This window comes from Lepidochelys kempii, chromosome 7 (genome assembly GCF_965140285.1).
Source record: "Lepidochelys kempii isolate rLepKem1 chromosome 7, rLepKem1.hap1, whole genome shotgun sequence".
Classification (NCBI taxonomy): domain Eukaryota; kingdom Metazoa; phylum Chordata; order Testudines; family Cheloniidae; genus Lepidochelys; species Lepidochelys kempii.
This window is the reverse complement of record NC_136386.1, coordinates 39027725-39050365: the sequence shown is the minus strand read 5'-3', so window position 1 is coordinate 39050365 and position 22641 is coordinate 39027725. Positions and strand designations below refer to the sequence as shown.

Below are 22641 nucleotides of genomic sequence, written 5' to 3'. Positions count from 1 at the left end.
CTTCTACTGTGAGCTGCATGCAATTATGGGAGGTGACGCCACCACTACCCCATCACTGTCCGTGGACACCTGCAAGGAGGGAGTAGCATGGAGCGAGGAGGATGAATTTTTGGAGGTCGAAGAAGAGGAGGAGGAGGACAGTACACAGGCAGCAAGTAGGGAATCTGTTTTCCCCCCTAGCCAGGAACTATTCTTAATGCTGGAGCCAATAGCCTCCCCCCACTCCCAAGACATGCTCCCGGACCATGACCCTGGAGAAGGCACTTCTGGTGAGTGAGAGCTTGATCGGAGCCATGTGATGGGGGGAAACCCAGCCACGCTGGGCTGTTTGCGTTTAGTTTAATGGGCTCACCCCTGCTCAGAGTCCCATCAGAGCCACGCAGTGTGTGTGGGGCGGTGGGGAGGGAGGGTGTTGTGTGAAGCGATCATTCCAGAGAGCCCGCAGGCCCTCCTTTTATATGGCAAACCCACCAGGCATTGCTTGCTATGGGAAAGGGGGCCTGGCAGATTGAAAGCATTGAAATGAATGTGGAAGAAACAGAACCCCACGTGCCCCTAGGGCTTACAGTGGTTGCCTGCAAGCTGAATTCTGTTGCGCAGCCACATGTGATGGCTTACTCACACCAAAGTGGCAGGCACTTCAGTATAAGAGGAAAAATGAGACCTTGTACAGAAAGAACATGTGCTGTGTACTATGAATTGGCTGTTTCACTGAGAAAGTGTCCCTTTTGTTTTCTAAAATGTATGTTTTAAAATACTACCCTCCCTTTTTCTTCTCCCACAGCAGGTGCAAATGTTTCAACATGGCCCCTATGTACTCCTGTCCCAGAGGCTGGTTCAGATTAGAAGGCGGAAAAAACAAATTTGGGATGACATGTTTGCCAAGCTCATGCAGTCCTCCCGCACTGATAGGGCCCAACTGAATGCGTGGAGGCAAACAGTTACGGAGTTGCATAAAGCGTTGCATGAATAAGAAGAGAGGAGGAATGTGCGTGATGAGAGCAGGCAGGATGCTATGGTCAAGCTCAAGGGGGAGCAAACTGACATGCTTTAGACAGGTTCTAATGCGGGAAAGGCAGTAAGACCACAGACTGCAGCTGCAGCCCCTGAATAACCACCCTCTCTCCTCCCCAAGTTCCATAGCCTCCTCACCCAGACGCCCAAGAACACGTGGGGGTGGGAGGCTATGGGGACCCCCACAGTCAACCCCAGAGGATTGCACAAGCAGCAGAAAGCTGACATATCCTAAATTTTTATTTGGTTTCTGGACTTGTGCTTCCCTCCTCCTCCACCCCCCAACCCAATACCCACCCACCCACCCCCGTCTAGCTTTTGATTTCTCTCAATGTTTTGTGCAACAAATAATAAAGAACGTTTTTTAAACAATTGTGACTTTATTTCCTTTCATATGTATAGGGGGTGGGTAACTTTAAGAGAAACAAACACAACTGTCACACTGTACCCTGGCCAGTCCTGAAACTGGCTTTCAAAGGTTCACTGACGTGCAGCGTGCCCTGCTGCGCTCTTCTAAGCGCCCTCTTTTCTGGCTGTGCGAAACTGGCCGCTAGGCGAGTTGCCTCAACCTTCCACCCCTCCATAAATGTCTCCCCCTTACTCTCACAGATATTGTGGAGCACACAACAAGCAGCAATTACAATTGGAATATTGGTTGTGCTGAGATCTAAACGAGTCAGTAAACTGCGCCAGCGTGCTTTCAAATGTCCAAAAGCACATTCTACCACCATTCTGTACTTGCTCAGCCTATAGTTGAACTGCTCCTTACTACTCTCCAGGGTGCCTCTGTACGGCTTCATGAGCCATGGCATTAAGGGGTAGGTTGGGTCCCCAGGGATAATTATTGGCATTTCAATATCCCCAACAGTAATTTTCTGGTCTGGGAAGTAAGTTCCTTCCTGCAGCTGTTCAAACAGCCCAGAGTTCCTGAAGATGCGAGCGTCATGTACCTTTCCCGGCCATCCCACGTTGACGTTGGTGAAACATCCCTTGTGACTCACCAGTGCTTGCAGCGCCATGGAAAAGTACCCTTTGTGGTTTATGTACTGGCTGCCCCGGTGTTCCGGGGCTAAGATAGGGATATACGCATTCCATCTATCGCCCCGCTGCAGTTAGGGAACCCCAGCGCATTAAAGCCATCCACAATAGTCCGCACATTTCCTGAAGTCACTACCCTTGATAGCAGCTGGCCAATGATTGCATTGGCTACTTGCAGCACAGCAGCCCCCACAGTAGATTTGCGCACTCGAAACTGATTCCCGACTGACCGGTAGCTGTCGGGCATTGCAAGCTTCTACAGGGCTATGGCCACTCGCTTCTCAACTGTGAGGGCTGCTCTCATTTTGGTGTCTGCGCTTCAGGGCAGGGGACAGCAAGTCACAAAGTTCCATGAAAGTGGCCCTACACATACAAAAGTTTCTCAGCCACTGGGAATCATCCCATACCTGCAACACTATGTGGTCCCACCAGTCTGTGCTTGTTTCCCAGGCCCAGAAACCTTGTTCCATGGCATGAATCTGGGCCAACACCACCATGATCTCCCAATCGCCACATGTCGTGCTTCTAGGAACGTCTGTGTCCATGTCCTCATCACTATTGTAATCGCGCTGTCATTGCTTTCTTGCTCGGTTTTGCAGGTACTGCACATACTACTGGATAATGTGCAAGGTATTTACAATGGTCAAAATTGCAGCGGAGATCTGACTGGGCTCCATGGCTATGGCATCTGCATGGGTAATCCTGGAAAAAGGGCACGAAATGTAGGAGAGCAGAGTGGCAGTGGAACAGGTGCTGTTTGGTTCACGGTAGCCGAAAAAAGGCAGGAAATGGTTGTCTTCTGTAGCTTTCACAGAGGCGGGAGCCCAGGACAGACAACATGGAGAAGCTCGGAAGCGCGGCAGTAGCGGGAGACCAGAGTTGGCAGCGGAAGCTGTGCTGCTCGATTCACGATGGCCGAGCAGAGTTGGCAGCGGAAGTGTTCGATGAGGAAGAGAGAGAGTGGATAGTAGAGAGGAAATGACAAGTGGATTCATAGTAGCAGGAAAGCAGCGGTGCACCGTCTGCTGAAAGCAGTATGGCGTCTGTACGCCAAAAAGGCGCGAAACGATTGTCTGCCGTAGCTTTCACAAAGGGAGGAGCAACTGACGACACCCAGAAACACCCATGAGAATATTTTTGCCCCATAATGCACTGGGAGCTTAACCCAGAATTCCAGTGGGTGGCGGGAACTATGGGATAGCTACCCACAGTGCACCGCTCCGACATTCGATGCTAGCCTTGGTACTATGGACGCACTGCGCCGAATTCACGCACTTTAGTGGGGACATAGAAGACCAAATGTATAAAATAGCTTCCAAAAATTCGAATAGAATAATTTTGAAATAATTTCATACTGTAGACGTACCCTAAGTGGAGTACTTTGAATTTCTCCTTATTGAATTTCATCTTATTTACTTCAGACCATTTCTCTAGTTTGTCCAGATCACTTTGAATTTTAGTCCTATCCTCCAAAGCACTTGAAACCTCTCCCAGCTTGGTATTGTCCGCAGACTTTATAAGTGTACTCTCTATGCCATTATCTAAATCATTGATGAAGATATTAAACAGAACTGGACCCAGAACTGATACCTGTGGGAACCCACTCGTTATGCCCTTCCAGCATGACTGTGAACCACTGATAACTACTCTCTGGGAACGGTTTTCCAGCCAGTTATGCACTCACCTTATAGTAGTTCCATCTAGGTTGCATTTCCGTAGTTTGTTTATGAGAATGTTATGTGAGACAGTACCAAAAGCTTTACTAAAGTTAAGATATACCACGTCTACCGCTTCCCTCTCATCCACAAGGCTTGTAGAAGAGTGCTCTAGTAGCGATGTCTGTCTAGGGTTGATATTATAGATTTTCAAGACACTGACATTGTAGTGTCATGTTTGCCTTCCTAACCTAAATATATCATCGTAGGATCATGTGAAGCCATCAACATGTTCACAGGAAAGAGTGTATGTATAACAGAATTGAGTTTCAACTCTAGAAAAATAAAATTTAAGATCAATTTATAGCAAAAGGAGATTTGGTCATAATAGCATAACATTTGTATGCAATTTAAATGGGTTCTGTTATAGTTTAACAGATCCCAAAATAATATACCCTAAGCTCATAGTTTTATGAATTAACATACCTTATTTTATTAATATTCAAATTTTATCAACAGACCTTTTTTTAAAAAGTACATTTAATTGGAACTTTCATACTGATCACATTACAAAGAAGCATTACAACAACATACAAAAAAATTCCTCCACTTCCAGGTCATCCATCGAAAACCAATACTGTGCACTGAAAATGTCAGTACAATCATGCAAGCTGCTCATTTGCAAGTGCACATAATGCAAACATAAGTATTCATGCATAGCTATCCTGGCAAATATAAAAGGGCATAGAGGCATACTTGAAATAAAGCAGGGCAGTTTGTATACAGAACTCTGGCTGCTGAAGGAATGATACTGGGCCCAGGAGGGAAGCAGCAGCAGGAAAGGTTCAAATCTGAGTTGAGTCACAATTCCTGGGAACTTTGGAGATGGGCATTTGGCTAGGATCTAATGTTGTCTGGGTTTAGGAGGGTAGAAGTTAACAGAACTTGGGAGAGGGAAATTAGGCTGGTGCTGTATTTCACTGAGGGCAAGAGGAAGCAGCAGGGGGACAGGGATTTGACATGTGTAACTATTTGTTTATAGCTTCCAAGTTGTTAGTAGTAACAAAAGAAAATACACATGATTTAAAAACTGATTTAACCCTTGAGACTATCCTTTTATTAATATCAGAGGGGTAGCTGTGTTAGTCTGGATCTGTAAAAGCGGCAAAGAGTCCTGTGGCACCTTATAAACTAACAGACATATTGCCACAGGACTCTTTGCCACTTTTATTAATACTTTGTTACTTGAGCCTGTATTACCTTTTTCCACTTCCTTGACATTTGATTATCCAGAAGTAGTGTACATCCTTCAAATTTTAACTGTGGGCAAGGACCAATATGTTATGTTATCATCTGCTTTGTATTTGAGATGCTTCTAATTTTTCAGGATAATGCTAATTTTTCAGTTTATGGCAAGTGGACTGTGTGCTGCTGTTACATACCATGAATATAATTTGGCCTATATCTTTAAAGAGATGTCATATAAACTTTGTATTGTGGTTCCAACAAAGTAAATTAATAACAACACATATTGGATAATGATGATAACTCTGCAGACTACATGTCTGAAAGCAGTTCAAGTTTATAAATTGACTTCTATATGCAGTGTTTTGCGAAGAGCCAGATGCAAGAAACTGCTGCACATCTGGTTGTTTTTAATAGACTTTTGGAATGGAGAATAGTCATTAAAATATATATATGTATATTCAAAGAGTAGTTTGAAAAGGTATTGCAGTATATGCTAGATAATGTTAAGAAAGGCACATCTCAAATGGAAGTCTGTTTCCCAATTCTCTTCGTATACATTGTGAGCACTTAGCTAATAGTGTTGTTTTGATTTCTAAGGAGTGAATTTTGAAAAGATCATTATGTAAGAAAGGAATACTTGTACATTTGTAAGCAGTTGTCTTCTTACTCAGATTAACTTCTCACACAGACCTATGGACTGAAGAGAAAACACAAAACCCCTGGTATGATGGAATACATCTCTGGAGTATTAATAACAGTTTCTCCAGATTTCCTACTAGAACATATAGTGCTATTAACGTCTCAGTGTTTAAATGTGTATGGCTTGATTTAAGAAAAAGCTTAATTCTTCATTCTGTTGTATCCATTTATTTGTCCTTCCTCAGATTAACGCTGTTAAGAGATTATTGATGTCAGCATTCAGAGATTTCCATTTCAGTTCATCTCCAAAAGTACCACCTCCAGAACTGTTTAACTCTTTGATTTTTGCACCAGCTTTTCTCCTCTTTAATATAATATATTTTTCATTCTTTCATAATTGTCTGTAATACTTGGAAACCTAAGTATGCAGTAGCTACTTGTGCTGCTAAATAAACATCTAACAATAAGATTTGAGTCAATCTCCCAGGCTCCTTAGCCAATTAAACTTATAGTGCGGTCAGCAGAAAACTATTAGATTCCCCTGGGGCAGTTTGCCGGAAGTTCTAGAGTACAGTATGGGAAAGCCCTGTAGACATGTTTTGCTGCATCTCTAATGATGAATGCTGACAGTTTTGCAAGTTCCCACAATTTCTGCTACAGCAATGCAAGGCCTGTTTGTGCTCCTATGCTTCTGAGGAGGGGTTGGATTAGAAAAGAATGAAGTTATTGAAGAGGGGTAAGAGGTGATTTTGGTTTATTTTAAGTGGTTGGGCAAGAAGGACTTCTTTTCTGAGTTGTACATTTTTTTAATAGTACATATACTAGGAGCATTGAATGGATGCTTCATTTAAAATAAAACAAAATATAATCACTTACATTGAGTCTCACTTAGTTGAATCTATTTAGTGATTATTAAAGAGTACTAGCTGCAGCACTTCCAGCTTCTTTTGCAATCCAGGGAGAATGAGCTACTTCAGTTTTAGGGGAAGCTACCTACCTTCTGAAGCAGAGTGAATGTGATTCATAGGAGTTAACAGTACAGTTTCCAGTTGTTTCACCACAAAAACATTGAAAAGTGGAATATGAACAGTACATAACAGGATAATTTTTTACTAAACATTTCAGCTTTGCGTCATTCTCTTGTTTCTTATCCAAAAGTGCTTAGCATTTTACTTAAGATGTGGTGATTGGGAGGACTTTTCAAAATGGACAGGAAAAAAATATGTGAGAGAAATGGTATATGCTATGTATGTATATCAGATATAGGAAGAAATATAGTATTTGATTAGTATGTGATTAAAAAGTCATACCATTAGGAAATTAAAAATCCTATGTAAAATAGAACTCTTGTCAAAGGAATGACATGTACACTCTGTTGCGATGGCTAAAAATTTGGTCCCAGTTGCACACGACATACAAAACAGAACAAATAAAGTGTAATGGAGGTTTCCACCAGGTTCTACAGAATCTGCAAAATTTTCCTGCATGATTTTAAAGGAGAATACAACTTTTTTTATTGGCATTTCTTGTATGGGTAGTTCTGAAATGAAAGATTCTCTGCAATGGTATGAAAATGTTTGTAATACTGTCAATGCTTCTCCTCATCCCTACCCCACTGTGATTTTCTTCATTAGCCATTGCACAATAATTGTATGGGTGTGCAAAAAGCTTGTCCTTTATTTCATAGACTATATGTAGCAATGAATAATAGTAAACCTTTTACATGTTATCTTTATATCCTTTTCTGTCTGTTTACTTCACAGGTCATTGACCAGTATGAAAGAGAAGGGTTTAATTTCCTTGCAAAAGTTTTTAATTCCTCACATTCCTTCTTAGAAGATCTAACAGGTCTGACTTTATTACATCAGGAAACTCAAGATGCTGAGGTAAGAAAATACACTTCAGACTTTAGAGACTAAACACATAATGGCAAAAGGTACCTCATCCTTAATATTCAGCTTTATAAACATGGGAGCAAATGATTCACTGTTAGAATTCATCAGTGACATTTTGTTCACAAAATCATTTGTGCGTGTCACACTGTGCAGTGAGATAACAATATAACATCTTAGGGTTACAGGGTCATAAATACCCTTGCAAGAGTGAGATAACCAGTTCTTCTAAGATCACAAGACCTATAGTACAATATATATGTTCACAGCCAATTAGACTTCTGTTAGAGGAAAAATAACCACATTTCTCCTTGAGTTTTTGGGGAAGTTAATTGTAAGAAAAAGTAGCTGCCTAGTGAGTAGTGTCAATGTGTGATCCTTCCTAAAGAAATCAGTTGTCTCTTAAGTCAATCAAAAGTTAAGTTCTATTTTGTTATGGGGGATGTGGAAAATATGCCACTACTATCATAGTGACCAAGAAAAAATGAGACACTTTTTGGCTTATGGGAAAATGCAGTGGATAAAGATCTATAAAATTTTGACTGTGTGCTACTTAAAATCAGACAGATAAAAGTTCTGAATAGTGTGTTGTTTTGATGATTGGTGACCCTTTTGATGCCTATAAATGTCTATACTGTTGTACATCTATAATTAATCTTGCAGTATGGTATAGTAATACCACATGAATGTTTTTAAGGTTGGCTGTAAGAAGTGATTATTCAGTTATTGTAGCCTGTATAAAAGGTTTTAGCTGTTTTTTCAGCTGGAAATGGCTCATCAGTTTTGCTTAACAAGTTTGCTGGGATAATGATGACTTGGCTCTTGGTCTCATGTTTTAACCTTTTGAAATAATTGCAGCAGATGCTGGAGACAAGAAACCATGTAATACCTGATGGTTTATTAAATCAGATTGTTAACCCCCCAGAAATCATTACTTGCAATGATAGGATCCAACAAAGCGAAACAAGCACCGTACAGTTTTTCAGATGCTACTTATTAGCACAATAGTGGTGATGCCTTGGTCTAATTGCCATACATCAGTAATTTTTTCAGTTTGCTTAGAAGACTGTGTGGCTCTAATGACATCATTAAAGGGAATAGTATTTGAATTGATTTAGAATGTATCCTTTCACATTTATTAGTCCATGAGTATCGTCTGCAAGTTTCAGAATGTATTCAGGTGTTTCCACTTGTCAGTTTGTGGATATTCTATAATCTGCAAAATTATATAGAGTGATACAGATTACTATGAAGTTGAGGCAGTTTACAACTTCATACATCTATAACTATAATTTTCACTTAAATTGGGTGATTATTATAAAAGCAGAAAGTATCTGATTAAAAATGTGTGGGCAGCAGAGTAGATTACATGCATAAACATTTAATAATATGGAGCATAACATGAACTGTAACTCACAGATTTTAAAAACTGGTTTTTGTTATTGCATTTCAGAGTAATTACGTAATATCAATATTTTCTGGCATAAAGAACTAATAGCTTCTTCCAGCAGAATGATTAATCCAAGAACTGTGATAGTATATTAAATTGTATGCAATAATTAAAGTAGTATTAATTTTTTATTTCAGTTAGTGAACTTTAAAAAGTCTCCTCAGTGCCTAATGTTGGCATGAATTATACAAACAGACCCTTTTCATGAAAGGAAAAATAAAAAAAAAACAGATTTTTAAAAATGTTGTTTGTGTGTGTTTCTCTTCTGAGCAAAAAGAGTGACTCAGCATAGGCCACACCTTTAATTCTTATTCTGGACTGTTGTCTGGTGTATTGAATTTTTAAAAAATTCTCTTACAGGTGAGACTTTTTTAAAGTGCTATTTTACATTCATTGTTTCTATTTATGACATGATACTATCAGATACAGAGCTCAGTTTAACCCTATTAATCTCATGAAGAATCATGACTGAATCCTGTTTTCCAGTTTGCTTATATTGTCCTCATATTTGCGCTAGAAATCTTGCTGTTCAGAATGGAAGAATCTTAGCATTATGGTTTTGCCCATACGTCAGTACAGATATCATTTATTCATGGGGAGCCAGTGTGATCTCAATGAACAATCCATTGCACTGCAGTAATTCCCATTGCTTACTGATTAGGGCCCAGATTCTGCAAAGACTTATACATGTGCTTAAATTTGACATCAGTGGAATTACAGTATGGAAAATTAAATTTATTAAGCCTGGATTTCCATAAGCTCCATTTTATATAGTAGGTGCATTGAGGTTGCTGGCATGAAAATTAGTTTATGATGTGAAAGCGTTGCAGATGTTACAATCAGCTCAAGTACCACAGTACTGTACATGCAAATAAACTTTTCCTGATTACTTCCCGCTCCTTTTGAGAGACAACAGAAATGCTTGGATAAAATTAGAATTGCTAAACTTTGGAATAAATAAGATCTCCTGTATTTTATGAGAACCTCTGTGGCTTGTGGTGGTCAAAACTGTGTTTCTATTACCCCAATGAAATCAGAATGTTCATGAAAAAGAGGGTCCAACAGGCTGAAAATTAGAACTTAGAGCCTGTTTACCTGGAGAAATAACTGCTAACACCTTTCTTTGATTTGTAATTCCTCCTGTCTTATAATGCTCTCTTTGTTGCATTTTTGCCACTGCTGACACTTTCATGATAATAAGAAAGGATCTTTTTTCAGAGTACAAGGTTTTGTAAAAATTGCTTTACAGAATGTGCACAACTGAGTTTGTGTTACTATTTCTGTTAATGTTTTTTACCCTTAATGACCCGCCTGTGGAAACTGTTTGTCTGAGGTCAGTTTACTTGAACAACAAGGCTGATATAACTTGTTCTGGGGAGCATTGCCTGATGATTTATGAGGCTCACTGAGGGGCATGGTTATTGCTGAGCTACCTTTTGGGGAGACTGTGCTATCCTAATCTTCATATGTGTTTGCATGATTATTACATGTAAATATTATTTTTAGATTGACTCCAGGTAGTCTTATGTTTGATATGACTGTATACAAGGCAAGACTAAATGGAAAATTTTGTATATTGTAAGATATGTGTGTTAGGGTTTTTTCCTGTGAGTTACAGAACTTAATTTACATAAATATCTTCTCACTCGTAACTATACATATATGATTGCTCCTGTTACAGGGCTGCTTATCTTCCAGGACTCATTAGACTTCTCATGGAAGTTTTGTTAGATACTATATGGTACTGGAGACCATAAAAATCAGCTTTTAATAACTAAAAAGATTTTCCTTCCTTCCTTGGTAAAGTTAGTCCATTGCCACAGTTGCAATTGAGGATTAATGTATAAACAAGTTTGAAAGCTTAATAGGAAATAGTTTTTGAGTTTTATGAATGGACGAAAAATATTGTAATAATTTTCAAACTATGGATAAACAACCACTTTTTTTCCAAAGTCTCAACAGCTGATCAGCTGTTGTGATCTGTACAGGATGTCATGTTTGTCTTTCTCCCAGAGGATAGAAGTGACTTCATCTGTACAAAGTGCAAACTGGTCTCCATATTGGAAAAGAAGGTTAAAGGACTAGAGACACAAGTATCAACCTTGCGTTACATCAGAGAAAATGAAGACTTTCTGGACAGAAGTCAGCGTTTGGTTCTGGAGGCACAACATGTTGAAGAATCAGAGAGGGCAGCGCAGAATGCGGAAGAAAATTGGCAGCATGTGACCTCCAGAAGAAGAATGAGGAGAACCCATGTACCCCCTATGCAGACAGTGGTAAGAAACCATTTTCAGGCGCTCTGCACAGGTAGTACTGCAGCTAATGATTTGGAAGAGCCATCTGAGGGAAAGGATCAAAAGGAGACCCCATCGACCAGAAGGCATGAGATGCATTGTCCTAGGGATGTGGGTTCCACAACCACCACTCCCAAGAGGAGGAGATGGGTGGTGGTGGTCGGGGACTCCCTCCTAAAGGGGACAGAGTCGTCCATCTGCCGACCAGACTGAGAGACTTGAGAAGTGTGCTGCTTGCCTGGAGCTAGAATTCAGGATATGATGGAGCGTCTACTGAGACTGATCAAGCCCTCGGACTGCTACCCCTTCCTACTTCTCTATATGGGCACCAGTGACACTGCCAAGAATGACCTTGAGTGGGTCACTGCAGACTACGTGGCTCTGGGAAGAAAGATAAAAGATTTGGAGGTGCAAGTTGTGTTCTCATCCATCTTCCCTGTTGAAGGAAAAGGCCCAGGTAGGGACCATCGAATTGTGGCGGTAAATGCATGGTTACGCAGATGGAGTTGGAGAGAGGGCTTTGGATTCCTCAATCATGTAGAAGGATTGCTAGAAAGAGATAGGATCCACCTAATGAAGAGAGGGAAGAGTATCTTCGCAGGCAGGCTTCCTGACCTAGTGAGGAGAGCTTTAAACTAGGTTCGCCGGGGGACAGTGACCTAAACCCTGAGGTAAGTGGGGAATTGGGATACCGGGAGGAAACGCAAGGAAGAGGGTGCAACGGGTGGGGGGCCTCCTGATTCATACTGAGAAAGCAGGGCAATCGTCTAGCTATCTTAGGTGCATGTACAAGAATGCAAGAAGCCTGGGAAACAAGCAGGAAGAATTGGAAGTCCTGGCACAGTCAAAGAACTGATGTGATTGGAATAACAGAGACTTGCTGGGGTAGCTCACATGACTGTAGCACTGTCATGGATGGGTAGAAACTGTTCAGGAAGGACAGGCAGGGGAGGAAAGGTGATGAGTTGCACTGTATGTAAGAGAGTGGTATGATTGCTCAGAACTGCAGTATGAAACTAGAGAAAAGCCTGTTGAGTCTCTTTGGGTTAAGATTAGAAGTGAGAGCAACAAGGGTGATGTCGTGGTGGGCGTGTCCTATAGACCACTGGACCAGGAGGATGAGGTAGACGAGGCTTTCTTCGGACAATTAACTGAAGTTTCCAGAACACAGGCCCTGGTTCTAATGGGGGTCTTCAGTCACCCTGACATCTGCTGGGAGAGCAATACAGCAGTGCACAGACAATCCAGTAGGTTTTTGGAGAGTGTTGGGGACAACTTCCTGGTGCAACTACCTGGAGGAACCAACCAGGGGCCATTCTCCTCTTGACCTGCTGCTTACGAACAGGGAAGAATTGGTAGGGGAAGTAGAAGTGGGTGGCAGCCTGGGCAGCGGTTGAGTTCAGGATCCTCACAAAAGGAAGGAAGGAGAGTAGCAAAATATGGACCCTGGACTTCAGAAAAGCAGACTTTGACTCCCATATGGAACTGATGGGCAGGATCCCCTGGGAGGCTAATATGAGGGGAAAAGGAGTCCAGGAAAGCTGGCTGTATTTCAAAGAAGCCTTATTCAGGGCTCAGGAACAAACCATCCCGATGTGCAGAAAGAATAGCAAATATGGCAGGCGACCATCTTGGCTAAACAGTGAAATCTCTGGTGAGCTTAAACACAAAAAGGAAGCTTACAAGAAGTGGAAACTTGGACAGATGATTAGGGAGGAGTATAAAAATATTGCTCAAGCATGCAGGGGTGTAATGAGGAAGACCAAAACACAACAGGAGTTGCTGCTAGCAAGGGATGTGAACAGTCACAAGAAGGGTTTCTACAGGTATGTTAGCAACAAGAAAAAGGTCAGGGAAGGTGTGGGACCTTTAATGAATGGGGGAGGCAACGTAGTGACAGATGATGTGGAAAAAGCTGAAGTACTCAATGCTTTCTTTGCCTTGGTCTTCACAGACAAGGTCAGCTCCCACACTGCTGTCCTGGGCAACACAGTATGGGGAGGAGGTGAGCAGCCCTCAGTGGTGAAAGAACAGGTTAAGGACTGTTTAGAAAAGCTGGACATGCACAAGTCCATGGGTCCAGATCTAATGTATCCGAGGGTGCTGAGGGAATTGGTTGGTGTGATTGTAGAGCCATTGGCCATTATCTTTGAAAATTCGTGGTGATCGGGGGAGGTCCCGGACGATTGGAAAAAGTGCCCATCTTTAAAAAAGGGAAGGGAAAGAGGAGAACCTGGGGAACTACAGACCGGTCAGCCTCACCTCAGTCCCTGGAAAAATCATGGAGCAGGTCCTCAAGGAAACCATTTTGAAGCTCTTGAGGAGAGGAAGGTGATCAGGAACAGTCAACATGATGAGATAACTGGCTCTGTGGATATGGGGAAAGCAGTGGATGTGATATATCTTGACTTTAGCAAAGCTTTTGATACAGTCTCCCACAGTATTCTTGCCAGCAAGTTTAAAAAGTATGGATTGGATGAATGGACTATAAACTGGATAGCAAGCTGGCTAGATTGTTGGGCTCAACGGGTAGTGATCAACAGCTCGATGTCTGTTTGGCAGCTGGTATCAAGCAGAGTGTCCAAGGGGTTGGTCCTGGGGCCGGTTTTGTTCAGCATCTTTATTAATGATCTGGATGATGGGATGGATTGCACCTTCAACAAGTTCACGATGACACTAAACTGGGGGGAGAGGTAGATACGCTGGAGGGTAGGGATAGGGTCTGGAGTGACCTAAAGAAATTGGAGGGTTGGGCCAAAAGAAATCTGATGAGGTTCAACAAGGACAAGTGCAGAGTCCTGCACTTAGGACGAAAGAATCCCGTGCACTGCTACAGGTTGGAGACTGACTGTCTGAGCAACAGTTCTGCAGAAAATGACCTGGGGATTACAGTGGATGAGAAGCTGGATGAGTCAGCAGTGTGCCTTTGTTGCCAAGAAGGCTAACAGCATATTGGATTGCATTAGTAGGAGCATTGCTAGCAGATCGATGGAAGTGATTATTTCCCTCTATTCGACACTGGTGAGGCCACATCTGGAGTATTGTGTCTGGTTTTGAGCCCCCACTACAGAAAGGATGTGGACAAATTAGAGAGAGTCCACCGGAGGGCAACAAAAATGATTAGGGGACTGGGGCACATGATTTAGCCTTCAACTACCTGAAGGGGGTTTCCAAAGAGGATGGAGCTCGGCTGTTCTCAGTGGTGGCAGCTGACAGAACAAGGAGCAAAGGTCTCAAATTGCAGTGCGGAGCGGTTTAGGTTGGGTATTAGAAAACACTATTTCACTAGGAGGGTGGTGCAGCCCTGGAATGGGTTACTTAGGGAGGTGGTGGAATCTCCATCCTTAAAGGTTTTTAAGGCCTGACTTGACAAAGCTGTGGCTGAGATGATTTAGTTGGTGTTGGACCTGCTTTGAGCAGGGGGTTGGACTGGATGACCTCCTAAGGTCTCTTCCAACCCTAATCTTCTATGATTCTATTATACATAATGTGAAAACAGCTTGTCCAGTTAGCCTCAAACTTTCTACTGAAAAAAACCCTTATCTGGGCAGAGAGGTAAGCAACAGAGGTTTTATGCAAAAAAACAACCATGTATGAATATAAAGTTAGTCTCATGAGTGGATCTGTCACAATCAGATTTGTAATGTAAAATGTCTTCCAGCCTTAACTATGTAGCCACTTTTGTGACTCAGTGATATGATTTCATATGCAGAATAACCACAACTGTCAAATTATATATTGATGACATCCTGTAATATTAGCAGGCCCTCATCTAATAAAATATATCCAGTCACGTTCTGTTTAAGGCCCTGATTTAGGAAAGGCATTTGATCACATACTTAAATTTAAGCCCATGCTTGTGTCCCTTAAGCACATGCTTAAGTGCTTTCACTGCATAGGAATGGACTTAAAATCACATGCCCTAGTGCTTTCCTGATTCAATACCTAAATGTAGCTTAAACAAGTTGCTTCTTAAAGGTTTAACACATTTTTATGTACCCAGAGAAATTTTGCGTCTTAACATGCAAAAGAAACAGGTAAGCGGTTGATTTTCTTCAATCAGTGTATGTTCCATTTAAGAAATATATATCCATTACGTCAGTTATACTCAGACCTCAGTGGTTCAGGAGCCAAATTAGTGATCAGCATTTCTCAAAAGAACCACAGTAGTGTGAATTCATTTTTCATTTCCTATAATACTATAGATTCAATTTAAACACTATGATGGGAAATATTTAGTGTGTGTATGTGTGTATAATTAATATATATATGTGTGTGTGTGTGTGTGTATGTATATATATATGTGTGTGTGTGTGTGTGTGTGTATGTATATATATATGTGTGTGTGTGTGTGTGTGTGTATGTATATATATATATATATATTCTCACAGCAAAATGACTGACCAAATATTATTATTTCATTAATTACAATTGGTGAATAACATAGTAAAATCATCCTGATTGGTTAATAACTTAATTGTTTAATAATTAAATTACAGTGTTTTAATATCATGTGATGTAAAGAGCTGCAGGAGACACATTAAAGAGCCACTTGCAGCTTGCAAGCCTTAATCCGAGTATCGCTGCATTATGTGAAGCATTTCAGATGACATTTAGTTTTATGAATGCATTAGAATCATAGACTCATAGAATATCAGAGTTGGAAGGGACCTCTGGAGGTCATCTAGTCCAACCGGTTGCCCAGAGCAGGACCAATCCCCAACTTAATCATCCTAGCCAGGGCTTTGTGAAGCCTGACCTTAAAAACTTCTAAGGAAGGAGATTCCACCATCTCCCTAGGTAACGCATTCCAGTGTTTCACCACCCTCCTGGTGAAAAAGTTTTTCCTAATATCCAACCTAAATCTCCCCCACTGCAACTTGAGACCATTACTCCTTGTCCTGTCATCTGCTATCACTGAGAGTAGTCTAGATCCATCCTCTTTGGATCCACCTTTCAGGTAGTTAAAAGCAGCTATCAAATCCCCCCTCATTCTTCTCTTCCGTAGACTAAACAATCCCAGTTCCCTCATCCTCTCCTCATAAGTCATGTGTTCTAGACCCCTAATCATTTTTGTTGCCCTTCGCTGGACTCTCTCCAATTTATCCACATCCTTCTTGTAGTGTGGGGCCCAAAACTAGACACAGTACTCCAGATGAGGCCTCACCAATGTCGAATAGAGGGGAACGATCACGCCCCTCGATCTGCTGGAAATGCCCCTACTTATACACCCCAAAATGCTATTGACCTTCTTGGCAACAAGGGCACACTTTTGACTCATATCCAGCTTCTCATCCACTTTCACCCCTAGGTCCTTCTCTGCAGAACTGCTGCTTAGCCATTTGGTCCCTAGTCTGTAGCGGTGCATTGGAATCTTCCATGCTAAGTGCAGGACTCTGCACTTGTCCTTGTTGAACCTCATCAGATTTCTTTTGGCCCAATCCTCCAATTTGTCTAGGTCTCTCTGTATCCTATCCCTACCCTCCAGCGTATCTACCTCTCCTCCCAGTTTAGTGTCATCTGCAAACTTGCTGAGGGTGCAATCCACACCATCCTCCAGATCATTAATGAAGATATTGAACAAAACCGGCCCCAGGACCGACCCTTGGGGCATTCCACTAGATACCGGCTGCCAACTAGACATGGAGCCATTGATCACTACCCGTTGAGCCCGACAATCTAGCCAGCTTTCTATCCACCTAATAGTCCATTCATCCAGTCCATACTTCTTTAACTTGCTGGCAAGAATACTGTGGGAGACCGTGTGAAAAACTTTGCTAAAGTCAAGGAACAACACGTCCACTGCTTTCCCTTCATCCACAGAACCAGTTATCTCATCATAGAAGGCAATTAGATTAGTCAGGCATGACTTTCCCTTGATGAATCCATGCTGACTGTTCCTGATCACTTTTCTCTCCTCTAAGTGCTTCAGAATTGATTCCTTGAGGACTTGCTCCATGATTGTTCCAGGGACTGAGGTGAGGCTGGCTGGCCTGTAGTTCCCAGGATCCTCCTCCTTCCCTTTTTTAAAGATTGGCACTACATTAACCTTTTTCCAGTCTTCCGGGACTTCCCCCGATCGCCATGAGTTTTCAAAGATAATGGCCATTACCTTCCCTACACATTGTATGATAGCTATGTGTAGATCTGCTTTTATTCTTACTGTAGAGTGTAAGTGCAGTAAAGCATGCAAGATTTCTGTATTTACTGGATAGGTAGTTTGCAATGTTTATTAATATTATCCATCAGTCCTGTAATATTTGAGTGTTAACAATACCACTTTATAAATGTTATAATTCATCTTTTTAAAACTACAAATATAAAATATAACATTAATAACTCAAAAAACCCAAGGAGTGCTTGTGGCACCTTAGAGACTAACAAATGTATTTGGGCATAAGCTTTCATGGGCTAAAATGCACTTCATCGGATGCATGCAGTGGAAAATACAGGAGGAAGATATATATGCACAGAGAACATGAAAAAATGGGTGTTGCCATAACAACTGTAATGAGACTAATCAATTAAGGCTATTAGCAGGAGAAAAAAAACTTTTGTAGTGATAATCAGGATGGCCCATTTCAAACAGTTGACAAGAAGGTGTGAGTAACAGTAGCGGAAAAATTAGCATGGGGAAATAGTTTTCACTTTGTGTAATGACTCAGTATACGATAGGAGCAGGAATTTGAATTGCACTAAACTGGTAAATAAATTTTACTCCACTTTGGAACAGAATTTGTCATCCAAAGTACTAGCTTTAATATTTTAGACCACAAAACATTTCCCTCTCTAATAACATAAAATACATAAGAAAAGTATTATAGCCATCTGATATGACTTCATTGGAATGGCAATTTACTGCTTGGCAAAGTAAATAATACAATTAACACATGTTTCTGCTGGGTCTTTTGAAATGACACTAGGTTTCTGGCTTCTGCATCTCACATCTGGTTTTAATATGGGTCCTGTGGAACATTTTTTGTTTTTTAACAGTTAGATATTTATGTACAGCTTCATCAACAGTCCAGATGACACACACAGCTTTAGAGGCCAATAGAAGCTGTGGGAAACTCCCACACCAGCACTGAGATCTTATTTCCACAGGAGACAGTTCACTTTGGGAGCAGCCCTGAAGCACTTTTTCTGTCCATTCCTAACCTGATACTGGTCTGGGTTTGTGAGCCTTGCTCAGCATGCAACTAGTCTTTATAGGCAAAGAGGAATAGTCTGAGCAGTGTTTACTCATTATATCAAAATTGGAGGCATAGGGTCAGAGGCAAAATGAACCACTTCCAGGATTTACCTTGGCCTGGCCCTACAATAAATGGCTGCATATTAGAGCGCATCTCTAAAAACTGCTACTTACTTGCCATCCAGTTCAGGCATAACTGCAGTGTGTGTAATGTTTAGTTGGTTTAGAAAACTTATTGGATTTAATATATTCTAAAATAACAGTTTTCTTGATAGAAATATGACCACTAGGTAGTGCAGAGTAACCTGTATTGATGTGCTAGCGTGCAGAAAGTAAAGACTGACTCTTTAATAATGTTCATGAGTGGGATTATCACACTGGAATAGAAGAATTAATAACATTTGTAGAGGGTTTTTGAGATCTTCTTGGTAGTCGCACCCCACCCCCAAGAGCTCACTCACATGTAGTGGCCATCTCTTTCAAAATCAGCTGCCACTGTTTGTTAAGCAAAACACTTAAGCACATGCTTAACTTTAAGCATGTACTTAAGTGCAATGTAGTCATTGGGAATAAAGCCCATATCTAAGTGCATTGCTGGATTGGAATGGGATAACTCAAATGCTTAAAGTGAATCATGAGTTTAAGATGTTTGCTAAATTATGTCCTACAATATCTCGGGTTGTATTAGGGCTGTCTGGAAAAACAGGAATTCCATTTAAAAAAATTTCAGAGGTTTTGAAATTAGTTTTTATTCTGCATCAAAAGAAAAATAAGTCCTTTTGAATTTTTTTGTGAAAAAAGGAGAGAGAGGAGGGCACCCACCCCAGACTAGCCAGTAATTCAATTATGAGGGCACTCATGTGGTATGTGGGAGACCCTGGTTCAAGTCCCTTCTCTGCTTGATTTGGAGTGCCCTAACTGCCAGGCTATAGAGTCAGACTGTGTGAGTGTCTCTCCCTCTCCCCCGCTTCTGGAACTGTTCCACTGTAATTAACTATTTATTGAGCCAGAGGGAGAGAGAGACCGTCTTTGCCTGACAGTTCTTCAATATTTAAATCCTCTGAATCTTTGTCAGAAGATTTTTATTGTATTGTACATTATTGTTATTTTCCTTTCAAAGCTGAATCTGGCTATAAAATTAAGTGTCAGCTGAATGTTATCTATTACTTTGTGAATGGTACTACTGCTATTATACAGCTGAAATAAATATTTTCTAAAGCCCTCATATTGCCCAATCCTCTTCCTGTATTTTCACAGCTATTCCTTCTGTTTTCATGCACACGCGAGCATGTACACATATACACACACATTTTTTGCTTGAGTTTTCATTTTTTGAACATAATAAAATTTTACATAGGTTCACTGCATTCAGAAATCTTGCAATGAAATGCTGTTTGACTTGCTTCCAGATTAAAGTTTAAAAACAATTGGAAGCCCTCCAAGTTATGTTTTTAATAGTTCTGTAATGTGCATGCCTAGATGTTGTTTGCTTATACAGTCACACTCCACTGAAGTGTTTCAAATCCTGATTAGATTGTTATTACTGCTGTCATTGGATAATGAAGTAGTCCAGAAGCTTGGTGCTCTGTAAAAGTAAGGTGTGTCCAACATTTCCAAAAATGTCAGGGTGGTAATTTGTACATTTCCCTTCAACAACGATTCATGAAATATTGACATTATTTAATTATTCCCTTGCAGTAGCAGTGCATTCTTCCTGTTGTGGTTTGCTATAAAATGACTAGAACAAAAAAGATTTATCTCTACCTTTTACATATCCTCACATTGTCATATCTACAGTATTTTTGTTGCTTACATTTTTACAAGAAACTAAAATTTTTCCATTGATATAAAATACAGTCCTTATTGATTTTAAGTGTTTGCACAAAAATACTGTGAAGAATGTTATTTCTGCTGATAAAACCATTCTCTGATCCCATTCCACTGTTATATCTGACTGTCAGAACAGTAATCTAGCCAAGAGTTTTCTAGATATTAGCAAAATGTGATGCTTGTGTGTTCCCTGTTGACTTTACAGTAGCACTCAACCAATGTAATACTTAAATACCCTTCCCAGAGCTGCAGTGATATCAACAAATAATGTTGAGCACAAATAGTCATTTTTCATGATTTGTATGAAGTGTGTGTAAACTGAAATATTTGTTGTCAATAGGGCTGTGTGAACAGCAAGGTAAATGTTTGGTAGTGTATTCAGGTGGCTAATCGTTGCTGTCTGCTGCAGATTGAGAGGGTGAAGGGAGTCAAATGGTTCTGTAGAAATGCAGGTGGAAAGGGTTACTGGTGATGGAGCACACCACAGAAATCCACCATGGCAGAGCTCAAAGATAAGGCAGAATGGCAGGGCAGGGGGGAATAAGGATCCTATAAAAATGAGAAGGCCAGAGCCTGGGGTGGGATAGACAGGACAAATATTCATCAGCCAAATCGCACTAATATTTAGCAAAAAGAAAAGGAGTACTTGTGGCACCTTAGAGACTAACCAATTTATTTGAGCATGAGCTTTCGTGAGCTACAGCTCACTTCATCGGATGCTGTAGCTCATGAAAGCTCATGCTCAAATAAATTGGTTAGTCTCTAAGGTGCCACAAGTACTCCTTTTCTTTTTGCGAATACAGACTAACACGGCTGTTACTCTGAAACTAATATTTAGGGAGCAAAGTTAGTCTAGCAGCGAAAGTTGTTGACCACAACAGTGTTCGCAGCTATAAAAATACCATACGGAGATAGAAAGGTAAGAGACTCCACATTCCTTTGAAGTGTGAGATCTGTACCTCTTTCAAAAGCAGATCTAGGAAAAACGGAAATTAAATTTAGCCTTCCCCGATGGCTCAAGCCATGCAATTAGCCTCTGTTCCAAGTCTGGAAAAACAGTACATCAGCCTTGGAGTACACTTAGTGCCCTGTCAACATCCACATCCTGGTCACCGAGATCCTCATGGGAGAAGAGCGCGGAAGGTACCAACAAAGCTCTAAAGAGTCGGGGTCCTGGATCTCCTAACAGAGATTCGAAGAGAAACTAGTCATTTCAGAGACCATCTGATCTGGAGACCTCAGGACCCAGCGCAAAGCTGGTCCAGTACCAGGAGTTCTTTGAAGACTACAAGCTAGCATCTGTCCCTCACCAAGTACATGACTCACTCAAATTGTGGAGGGATCCCTCCAAACTCTGTTCTAGAGTCCTTTTCACCCAGCCTTCTATAACATTACATGCATCCCTTGTGGGATAGAGACTGCACCGAGGGACCATTGCATAATTTAGGGCAGGTGGTCTGCCTAAAAGTGCTTCCTGCATATCAGTATCCTGCAACTGAGAGAAATCAGGAATGCCTACATCCACTCTTTCTGTTAATCAGGAACGAATCTGTCAGAGTTGTGACAGACAACGTAGCCTGCATGTTCTACATCAATCATCAGGGCAGCATGAGATCTCCCTCTCTTTGTGACTAAGCAATGAAGCTTTGGAACTGGTGTGCAGCCAATCACATTCTCATCTCAGCCTCTTACCTTCCAGGCATACAAAACGCCACGGTCAACGATCTCAGCAGACACTGCTGTCAACATTATAAAAGGATTCTCATAACTGTTTTTCTGATGTGAGGGTTTCCAGAATTGGCCCTACTGCATCACCACTGCCAACAGGATGTACAAAAAATTCTGTTTGAACGGAGGACTGTTCAAAAGGAGGTCCTTGTTCCCTAAGAGATCCCTTCCTCACTCCTTGGATGAAGGTAGTTCTCTATTCATACCCTCTGATACCGTTGATTTTGAGAGTGTTGAACAAGATCAAATGATAAAAAGTATGCCTGCACTTAAAATGCTACTGTGTAGATGCTCACTGCAGTAACAGAAGGTGTTCTCCCATTGCCGTAGTTAATCCACCTCCCCAAGAGTTGGTAGCTAGATTGAAGGAAGAATTCTTCTGTCAGTCTAGAGCTGTCTACATCAGGGGTTAGGTTGGCATAGCTACGTCTCTCAGATGTGGATTTTTCACATCTTTGAGAGATGTAGCTATGCTAGTGTAAGTTTTCAGTGTAGACTAGCCCAAAGCTGGAGTCATTTTAGTTGTACAGAACTGGACAAGACAAATCTTGTACCCTTATCTGATCTGCCTAGCTTTCTGTCTAGCATTGAAACTTATGTCTGTTCGCTATCTGCTGCCTCAGGACTCTGGTTGGACTTTCCATCCTGAGAATTCATCCAC

The 22641-nt window shown here is 41.2% G+C and overlaps 1 protein-coding gene across 2 annotated transcripts in view; it reads left to right on the top strand.

The window, feature by feature from the left end:
* ATG7 (autophagy related 7) overlaps positions 1 to 22641 on the top strand; it is a 271180-nt gene that overhangs the window by 119543 nt on the left and 128996 nt on the right. For both annotated transcript variants that reach the window (XM_073352299.1, XM_073352298.1), the window contains exon 18: positions 7358 to 7480. In XM_073352299.1, the coding sequence (XP_073208400.1) occupies positions 7358 to 7480 (123 nt within the window). The remainder of the gene's footprint in view (positions 1 to 7357; positions 7481 to 22641) is intronic.